Source organism: Dysidea avara, chromosome 4 (assembly GCF_963678975.1).
Source record: "Dysidea avara chromosome 4, odDysAvar1.4, whole genome shotgun sequence".
Classification (NCBI taxonomy): Eukaryota; Metazoa; Porifera; class Demospongiae; order Dictyoceratida; family Dysideidae; genus Dysidea; species Dysidea avara.
The window spans coordinates 22,119,830-22,131,085 of NC_089275.1; the positions used below are offsets into that span (position 1 = coordinate 22,119,830).

Genomic DNA, 11,256 nt, shown 5'->3' on the forward strand with positions numbered 1-11,256 from the left:
GGATTTCAACTCTCTGTAGTGATTTTAAGAGTTATCTCCAACATTCAAACTCTTGCATGGGTTAGAAACAGCTGTGAAATTAATGCTACATATAACTGAATGTTACTGAGCTGATGCCGGTTAGTGATGGCTGTTTTAACAAGGAATATACAGATAATATAACTTGAAATTATTTCTAGCTGACTCAAGTTTCTTGGAAAAACCTACATGCAGTTGATGTGGCATATGCAGACCAAAAGATGATGTAGCTATATCAGTTTACGGTTCGAGTTCATATACCAGTCAATATGTACGTCATGAGATCATGTGATATAATCTAAGTGTTGCTGTGAATATGGCTGTACTGCTTACTAGCTAATAAATGGCTGAATCATGCAAATTCAGCACATATCTATATCATGTCACATGATCTAAGTGTTGTTGAATACACACAAATAATTCAAAAGTATGTAGAGATTATAGTCAACTGTATAATGTGAATTAGTTCACAAGAAGGGATTCATATGCATGTTGCGTAAGTAATTTTAATACTGTGTGAGACATATACAAACATGATACTGTTAGCTACTTGGTGTGTGGTGACTGATGAGTCCCTGCATGAGTAAAGATTTTAATTATAGATGATACACTAACAGGATATTACATTTTCTGCATGTTAAGTCTACCACAACTACATGAATTTTCTGTGATACAATTTGTTGACCATTACGAATTCATGAACTCAGTATGCAGCTTTCTTAGTCAGCATACAGACCTAAAAAGACAACCTTAAAGATGGGCTGTATAGTTACACTTGTACAAAGTCCTGTTTAATATTACTACTAGAGATTTTGCAAATGAAAACACTGTATGGAGTAATATTTCATTGGTGAAGGATACCGAAATTGCATTTTCACAGTGTGCATGTTATACTCAGTAAAAATGAAATACATGTGTTATCAACTTTCATTGCTTTTCATCATTGAGAATTATATAACTGTTCAAGATATGCACGCTGAAATTAGGCAAACTTTTAAAAGGTTGATCGAAGTAAACCTCATTTCACTCTAAAAAAGGCTGACACAGGCTCCTACAATTCACATGATTGCCTCTCTTTGCTGCCTCACCACCTGGTATAATGATGATTTGGTGTTGGAGATGATGGAGCAGAGCTGCTAGCTAAAATGAATATTCCTCAGTTCTGTCCATCTGTTTGAAGACTTAGATCTGCATGTACTGGAGCAACTCCACCTTTAAAGGATTGGAAGGCATGCATTATGAAAATCATCTATGCAAGTATAAGCTTGCTGTAATTTTTTTATCATTATTATTAATTTTAGTCTGCATTTATGTGTACTACTACTGACAAGGATACATCAGGGACAAAATTAGTTTGGAGATAAAGGCATGGAGTTACTATCCTGATGTAAGAGAGTTATTGGTTTTGGCAATATAAATTTCAGCTGAAGGTACCAAATGTATTGCCACCATAATGGCATTTTGAAGGGAAATAAAACAGTCACTTGAATTCGAAGTTCTGGAAATGATGTTGAATTACTCAGATAGCTGCATGGTGTGTTTGATCAGTGTACCGTAAGAGAGTTACATGCCACAATGGAGCTAAGTCACTTGCAGATGGCTTTAAGCATGTTCAACAATAAAGCACTTGGAGCTTGGGGGAATCTGATTACTCAGAAAGGAGCCTGTTTAATGGCACAACTATATATATATAAATATAGCTGCTGATGGTGACCAAAAAATATAAAATATAATGGAAGATATTTACCAACATGAAAAGAAATAATATTACAGTAGGTAAAATGCCACTTTGATTTGTCACCATTATTACAGTATTACCTTATATAGCACATAATGCTAAAAATGTTGAGAATGTACCAGAATTGTAACTGGTGATGATCTTGCATCCACGCAATTGTTTATTAGGTATAATTATGCATTAGATTGAACCTAGCACATACACACATTGTGAAGGAGTGAGACATGTACATGACAGACATCAGATACCTAAATACACGTGTATCAGGGTATTGTGTGATGTGTACATGCATAGCGGTAAGCCTAATGGTGTGATGCAGGTACCATTTAAGCTTAATTTACAATTGTGCAAATAGCAGGAAGTGACTGCACAATGTCCAGGGCTGCTAGTAGACATCTCTGTGGTTCAATCTCCACATCATAGCACACTTCATTATGGTGAATTGAAGAAAATCCACTCTTTGGACATGACAGGGCATCATCAATAGAGAAGCTGTTACTACACATACACAATGTGAAGGTGTATGGGAGGGAATCCAACCATATCTCAAAGCCATGCAGGGCATCCTGAAAGGCAGTATTGTGCAAGGAAAAGCCATGCTCTTGCATAGGTAGTGCAGTAAGCCAACTAAAGAAGCACCTTTCTTCTGTGCTAAACTAACAGCTCTCCAAAAACAAGACTATAAGGAAGAGCGTAGAGAGTAGTTCCTTTGAGAGATAAACTCAAGGATTTCAACTATTTAATTTCTAGTTTACGTACGGGAGTACTGACTACATCAAGTATCTGTGGTATGGTTAAAGCTCTACCTGTAGTGGTTGTAAGGGTGATCTCCAACATTCAAACTCTGGCGTGGGTTAGAGACAGTTAATATGTTACATATAATATGCATGGATGCTAGCTGATGTTAGTGATGGCTGTATTAGCAAAGTATACACAGATATAACTTGACATTATTTTGTCTAAATCTAGCTATCTCATGTTTCTTGGAAATACCTATATGCAGTTGACGTGGCATATGGTTATATATAGATCAAAAGATGATGTAGCTATTATAGTTTAAAGTTCAAGTTCATATACCAGCCAACATGTAGGACATGAGATCATGTGATATGATCTAATTAATTTAAGTGTTGCTGTGGAGATATGGTTACTAGGCAATAAATGGTTGAATCATATATGCAACTTCAGCATGCACGTGTGCTATGTCACATGACCTAAGTGTTGTTGAATGCAAACAAATAATTAATGTGTTTCCAAAAGCATACTGCATGAGTAGAGATTATAGTCAAATGTATTATGTGAATTACTTTACAAGAAGTGATTCATAATAATTTCATATGCATACTGTGTAAGTAATTATACTGTGTAAGACATGCAAACTGTATGATACTGTTACTTGGTGTATGATGAGTCTCTGCATGAGTAGTAGGGAAAGGTGTACGTGATTGATACAGGATGTTACATTTTCTGCATGTTATATTTACTACAGCTACATGAATGTTCTGTTATCTCATGGTATATAGCCTAATAAAGGTTATTGGCCACTAGTTTCTTATATGAGTTCATGAACACAGTATGCATCTTTCTCAGTCAGCATGTATACAGACCTATATACATTGCCATTGGCATGGGTGAAATGGGTGTTATCTTATGGTTGCTGGCCATGTAGTGGTGATCCACTATGATACATGCAAATGGTGACAGTGTATTTGGCAGATCTGCATGCATGGCACGGCATAACTATAACTACCTTACAAAAGGGACTAGCTACTACAGGATGTTAGTGTGCATGTTTGTGCCTAACTGGTACAGTATAAATCCCATATACATTACATCATGTTAATGCATTTGATTAGATCATTCAAGGCAGTTCTGCATATATAACTCACTGATAAGTTGTAGTTGTTCAGATAGTGTGAAGTGCTGCATTACACCAAGTACATCCAAATATCTGGAGAAATAAGGTATAAGCAGTAGGTGCATGTTTAAGTATACGATGAATGCAAGGAGCTCCCTGCAAGTATGGTCTGTGATATTTTTCAGAATTTTGATATTCAGATTCTGGCTTCCTGTTTTTACAAGTTTTTAGTAGCCTTCTCATGGGTTAACCCTAGATAGTATCTATAATGCATGTCAGATCACCAAATATATGTGCATGTGGGGTATATACTAATTTAATGATGAGCTTATGCTCTCATGATATGGATATATAATATGGTGGGTATGATAACACTTCTGTGTATCAAACATCAGTTATAGGTGCACAGCTATATATAGTATGTCTGAAAATAAACAGGACAATATGGAGATCACTACACCATGGGAAAGCATTTACCATCAATGCTACCCATATCTGGTTCAAGTTCTACCAATGAATGATCTCACTTTCTTAGCCGAATTGGAGGCTGAAGGATTGCTACCTGAAAATGTTAAACAAGCTATCCAGGTTGAGCCAACACAGGCTGATAAGGCAGTGTACTATCTTCACAATGTTGTTGATCCTGTCCAACATGGCAGTGTTCGATTTTGCAAACTACTTATTTTGATGAGGAGAAGAACTGACAATTTTCTACTACAGGTGGTTGCCAACAACTTTTTGGGAGGTAAGGTATATGCTAAGTATAAAAAAGCCATTGGCCATACCACACATATAGGCTAGCTAGTGTCATACTTTGTACTGACCTTTAACCATACAGCCCATACACCATAAACTCTATGTGAGTAATATCTGCACATCTCAGATGATCACGGTTCAAGACAACCCTTTAGTACACTGGTAATAGAATAAGCCAGTGTGATACAATTCTTACATATATACAATTCATAGGTAATGATATAATTCAACAAACACAACCCACTCACAGGAAATGATATAATTCCACAAATATATACAACCCACTCATAGGTAATGAATTTTACAAAACACAACCCACTCATTAATGAAACAGTGTGTATTTGATGTAAAAAATGTGAATGCATGTATTTTACGAACTTTAGCACAACAACAACAACCTGTCATTCTGCATGGATCACTTGCATTAAAATATGCTGCTGAATTCTCAAGGGTGAAGTATCAAACTCAACCTCCACCTTGTGCTGGTGATTTGCAAAGACTTCAAACTGTTCAATTAGCTATTGTGTCTGAAGAGGATGAACAACATTACATCAGTAAATATGTAGTCCAAGGAGAATGGATGCAGAATAGCCATGAAAGCTTAAGCAGTATCAAAGATATTTTCTGTTACCAGAACGAGCCATGTCCCTCCAGGATACTTATTGAAGGTGGTCCAGGTGTTGGAAAGAGCACCTTAGCTTATAAGATCTGTCAAGAATGGTCCAATGGAGAGCTCTTGGAAGAGTTTGAATTGGTTTTGCTTGTGACATTAAGGGAATTCTGGAATGTACCACTTCAACAGGCCATAAGATCCCTGTTAGGAGATGATGCTTATCAGGAGTTAGAAGCATGCATGGGGAGTGAAACTATGTTAATCCTGGATGGCTTTGATGAAGCCAGTGAGAAACAAAAGTCAGATCCCTTTTTAAAAGATTTGCTCGAATGTTTGAAATTACCACATGTTACACTTCTTGTTACAAGTAGGTCACATGCGGCCACTTGTTTGACTGGTTTTCCTAGGAGAATTGAAGTACATGGTTTTGACAATGATCAAGTTAGAGAATTTGTCCAATTGCGCACCACCGATAGAGATCAGCAATCAACTGAAGAATTTCTCAGAGATCTAGAGAAAAATTCTAACTTGTATGGCCTATTCCGCATACCCATATGTTTAAAAATGTTGACCTCTGTCTTGAATTATAACCAGATTAATCTAAATCTACTTTCCAATGCAGCTGAACTGTTACAAATAGTTGTCATGTCAATTTTCCAACAGCAACAGCAAAAGTGGCTTAACACCACAGCCAAATGCAATGAAAATGTGCATCAGACAATAAAGTCAAAGTTACCTGATATTCCTGATGATGCAATAGGGCCAGCATATTTACTAAGCAAAATTGCATACCTTGCATTTTTCTATTGGTGTATAAAAGATAAAAAGAATTTTTTCAAAAACAGCAAGGTTCCAAAATTGGTGTTTACAGTTGATGAAATCAAATCAATTGGGGTTGCCGTACCTGATGATTTTGATGGATATGGATTTTTCCAAACCACACACATTCATCAACTACCAAAAGATATTCCTACATATTCTTTTTTCCATCTCTCTGTGCAAGAATTTCTTTGTGCACTATACATTTCCCTCTTGCCTCACAATAAGCAATATGAATTAGTTGATGAACACTTTGACGATTTTCCTTACTTGTTCTGGTATTATTTTAGCTTGTCCAAATCATCAGTGCCCACACCAGTGTGTCAGCTTGTATGGTCAAAATTGACCCACCATCCCAATAAGAATGGTAGTGACATTGTCAAGTGTGCTATTAACTGCATCTGTGAGTGTGAGGAACAATTAACAGCTTTGACAACACAATTAGAGCCTTTGAAAATAGACATAGGTTCCTACAAATCACTGCTTCCGTATGATTTCCTATGCGTTTCCTCTTTACTCTCTCATTACCCTGTGTTGAAGTTGATGATTTGGTGGTGCAATGTCGGGGATGATGGAGCAGAGCAACTAACAAAAATGATATCTCCAAGTTCTGTCAATGTGTTAGAAGACATAGACCTGCACTGGAACAACTTCACCTTTAAAGGAATTGAACATGTTATAAAAATCATCAATGCAAGTAAGTATCAACTTATATTGTATAGGTATACTTATGGCTTTTTACAGATATTTCATCACTGACAAGGATACAACTGGGACGAAATGAATTTGGAGATGAAGGTATGGAGTTACTATCCAATTCCATTCAAAAACCTGAAGCTACTGTAAGAGAGCTATTGGTTTGGCAGTGTAAAATTTCTGCTAAAGGTGCCAAATTTATTGCCGCCATGTTGAAGGGAAACAGAAAACTTAAAGTCCTGGTCATGCATGGAAATGATGTTCGTGACAAAGGAATAGCAGAGATAGCTGGTGTGTTTGGCCAGTGCACTTTAAGGGAACTATATATTAACCACTGTGGCTTTGGCTACAATGGAGCTAAATCACTTGCAGATGGCTTTAAGTCTGGTACGACAATAAAGCACTTGAAGCTTTGGGGAAATCAGATAACTCAGAAGGGAGCCTGTTTAATGGCACAACTAGCTACTGATGGTAACCGAAAAATAAATATGAATAAAGAATATATGGAAGATGATGAAGTGAAAAGAATCATGCATATTACAGCAGGTATGATGTTGCTATTACATTGTTCATAACCATCATGTACAAATTGTCTTAGTTCGGTTTAGACTGAGGCAGTTAAAACAATTTTCTTACTTAAACTATTTTTTGGCCTTGTTACATTTTGCCAGAGAAACCTTTACAGGATTATTTAATATGTTCGCAATCCTGTAGCTGCTATGTGTTTTATTTTTGATAATACATGACTTCTACCTCATGCGTGTTCATTGAATTAAAAATATATATATGGATGAGTTAAAATGCTTTCTTCTATTTTTATTTCCTGTTGATACTATTGCAATGCTGTTTTCCGCAGAGCTCTACAATGCTGCAGAAGTCGAAAGTGTACCAGAATTAACTGGCCATGGTATGTGATTTGATGCAGTTATTCCCACATTTAAGTATGATTTGGTTAAGTGATTGTACATCTATATAGTTGTATTAGCTTGTATGTGTCATCTTTATACAGCAACATATGAATCAAAAGCAACAGCCACACCAAAATGTGGTGTCATTGAAATACTAGATACAGGTAGATATACTATTATTAAATTTGAAATAATAACTGACATTTACAGAACCAAATATGCACAAGTTGTCAAAGATTGTTACTCCTGAAATCAAACATGAATGGAAAACTGTTGCCTATTCTATGGAATATAGATTTCCAGATGTTAAGGCAATAGAGAGGGAGTCTCCAAATGACCTGGCTGTTTGTTGCCAAAAGCTTTTCGAAGATTGGCTCTCCACAAATCATTACCCAACACCTCACACTTGGCACAAACTTTTGGAGCGGATTGAAGATGTCGATAACCTTTATTCTGCTGCTGAAAAAATCAAGGAGAAACTAAAGGAGAAATAAACACACACAGTATATTATATAATTATGCAATGTATGCCATTAATCTTATATATGCACTGGAGACATATACACCACCATGGTGCATGAGCAAAAAATGAATGTTCTCTTGAACACTCCTACATTTCTTGTCATGTACCTACCTACATCCAAATAGGTAAACATACTGTGCAGCAGATATGATATGTAGCAAACTGTACACTGTCTATCAGTACAGTACTAGTGCAGCTCATTCAGATAACTTAGCCATATTCTGTATCTTATCTGCTAGTTTGCTAATTAAATTGTCTCACTGTGTCTGCAGCTGTTCACATCAAACAACATGATGCAAACTTGATATTATACATGATTTTTAAGTATTCAAAGTGAAATTAACACCTCTCTAATAAAGCATACAGTAGATTATCAGTACTTTTGAAAAAGCAGTTTAAGACTCATAAATTGTGAAATACACCCAGCTTCCTGACACACACACACATACACAAAATAAAATGCGTACTTTTACCAGAAATGGATTGTTGGCCCAATGCTCTATCATATTCCACTCTATCTTTTCTTCGGAACTTGCAAGTCTGGTTTCTGCAGTGGCTTATATATAGACCCTGTGAAAGCCATAATTTGAGGTTTAGCACCATTCACCATCTTCATTGGATTAGTAACCTCAGCTCAATTTAAAATATTATAAAAAGGATCTCGTTTATACAAGACAACAGTACATTTGCTATGTATATTCATATTCTTTCACACACTCATGGATTTGTTGGAATAGTGTGTAGTGAGCTTGGATGAGATGCCTTGAAGAGTTTGCCAGTTGTGTTCTCCTTTTTTTGAGTGCAAGGACTGTCCATGAAGAGTCCAAATTTGATCCCTGAATTGGGATATCAGAAACTGTACGTAGATCACAGGGGACTCATGTCTTCTCCCTCAGTTTCCATCACTTATGCACACTTGTATATTAAACAAGATGAACCCAGCATTTATTTTAACTTTTACAAGTACTTGTAATCTTTTGTGTAACTATGTACTTTGTCTAAACCACCCACCTTTATTGGATTAGTAACCTTAGCTCAATTTGAAATAATTATTATAAAGGATCTCATTTATACAAGTCAACAATACATTTGCTATGTATATTTCTATTCTTTCACACAACAATATATAATCTTAATCTGTATTATCATAGCCAGGATTTTCCCAGGGGGTTTCCATCAGCACCCCTAAGTTGTTAGCAGCAGGGATTTGGGGGTACAGGCCCAATGCAACTTGAGACCTTCCATGCACTTAAGTCCTAAGGAGTAATTACAGTAATCACAATGATTCATCCATAAGTATAGCAATTTGTTAAGTTTTGGACCAGAACCAAGGGGCCTACACATACAAAATCCACTAAAAAAAATGAAATGATTTACAAACAATCAATCAAACTTTAACCATTATTTGATTTCTAATCGCACCGGGAATCTGTCTTGTACACCTATAAGTGGGAGTGTGAATAAACATAGTTAACTAACCAGAGAAATGTGCCTTATAATATGTAATAGTTATACCACGAGTAAGAGTGCTTTACCTGATACATACACACAAGCACGAGGGCCGCAGGCCCAAGTGCGAGTGCATGTATATCAGGCAAAGCACGAGTGCCCAATGGTATAACTAATATGTTCCACTTTAGCATACAGACTCATCTAATTGGCAGTAACAAAAGCAACACAATATACAACAGTATCAAGAACAACACAATACAAAAAATATCAAAAAACAAATGTAGAAAATATTTACACATCAAACATTAGTTAAACTTTACGAAGATGACAGAAAGGCAGATGAAACAAGTACAATAGATTAATCCTCAGTCTTGTGTGACCACAGTCAGATTGTCACACTTAAGGAAAATCTGCTTGGGCATGGCAAGAGAGTGTAAGTGTATATAAATATAAATATATACCAATTGTAAAAAAAACAAAACAGTTATGTTTGTCCACTAGCTAGCAGCAGTTACAGGCCATGAAAATCTTTTGAGAACATATCATACTTGTATGAGCTGCGCTGTCAAGGATCTGTTTGATAATAGATTTGATGGTAACAGAAGGTTGTATAAAATCAGTGAAACTGTTGATTGTTCTGAATAGAAGTCAGCAGGTATAGAAAAACTCGGTACACTAATTAGTTTCAATTGTTTCATAGTAGCTGGCAGCTGGATATCTGCAGGTAAATCAAGCACTGCAAGCAGCTGTGGATATTCAGCCTTGTTTTGTTTCCTAGATGTAGCAGATTGAAGGATATGTTTGATCTGCTAAAGATTGTGTTAGTTCAATAGCGACTGAGGGTGTAGCTGAGTAATACACAACAATATCTGGCTACTGAAAAGATGTGGTGACTAGGGTTGGTAGAATGGTAACTTGTAATTGTAATTGTAATATTTAAAAAGGGAGTCCACTCAGCTTAAGCTGATTTTCAGCAGAACCATGTAAACAGTATACAAAAATACACAACACAAATATACACACCAGCAAAAAAGATACTTAATTAATTAAAATACAAATACTTAAGTGATGACAAAGTGGTAGCCTGTACAACAGCTAATGCCAAACTGTTCCATAAAATTGTTCCATGATAAAAGAAACTTCTTTTACAAAAGCTAGTGGCAACTCTGGGAACAAATAGGTGATTAATATTACGTCCACAATAACCTGTCACATCTTTAGAATACTGAAAAACATTTAGCAAATTTGAGGGGGAATAATTATTTACAGACTTGCAAACTTGAATGGCTGTGCGATAACATCGACATTCAGTCAAAGTAAAAGATAACCTGGAAGCACAGAATGGTGGCAACCTCTTGGTATACTTAGAATGTACTCTTTCAATCATACTAGTAGACTTGGCAGTAGTAGGACACCAGAAAACATCACAATAGTCAAAAACTGGCAGCACAAAAGCAGTGTACAGCAAACAAAGTATTCTTGGTGATAATGACCCTAACCAAAGGATTGAAGCAATTCTAAATCGAACTCTTGACATTACATTAGAAACATGCAAATTCCATGAGAGTGTAGGGTCAATTGTAACTCCTAAATAATGAACAAAAACTAGCTTGAGTCAATATTGAATGTGCTTCCAACAGAAACATTAAGGGTTTTATTTGACAACTCCCGATAAGCATTGAATTAAATTTGACAACATTTAAACATAGCTGTGAACTGCAGAGCCAGTGGGTCACATCATCTATGTCAGATTGTAAATGTGATTCCACTACACTTTAGTCTGAATGACTACAGTGCATCTCAGCGTCATCAGCATACAAATCCAAACTGTAGTATTTGACAACAGTAGGCAGGTCATTGATATACAGAGCAAAA

General features: G+C 36.1%; 1 protein-coding gene across 3 annotated transcripts; it reads left to right on the plus strand.

The window, feature by feature from the left end:
* Positions 1 to 3,654: 3,654 nt before the first annotated feature.
* LOC136254325 (NACHT, LRR and PYD domains-containing protein 12-like) lies at positions 3,655 to 8,011 on the plus strand. 3 transcript variants are annotated; one of them, XM_066047003.1, is made up of 7 exons: positions 3,655 to 3,720; positions 4,053 to 4,359; positions 4,754 to 6,499; positions 6,547 to 7,044; positions 7,355 to 7,405; positions 7,508 to 7,570; positions 7,617 to 8,011. In XM_066047003.1, exons 2-7 carry the CDS (start codon positions 4,059 to 4,061, stop codon positions 7,898 to 7,900), a joined length of 2,943 nt encoding a protein of 980 aa, XP_065903075.1. In that variant the 5' UTR covers positions 3,655 to 3,720; positions 4,053 to 4,058; the 3' UTR covers positions 7,901 to 8,011. The 3 variants fall into 3 exon arrangements, 2 of the variants coding, with proteins under 2 accessions (XP_065903075.1, XP_065903074.1); XM_066047002.1 differs by having other exon boundaries at positions 3,676 to 3,720; positions 4,010 to 4,359; XR_010700432.1 differs by having other exon boundaries at positions 3,676 to 3,720; positions 4,010 to 4,359; positions 7,355 to 7,570; positions 7,617 to 7,703.
* Positions 8,012 to 11,256: the final 3,245 nt, after the last annotated feature.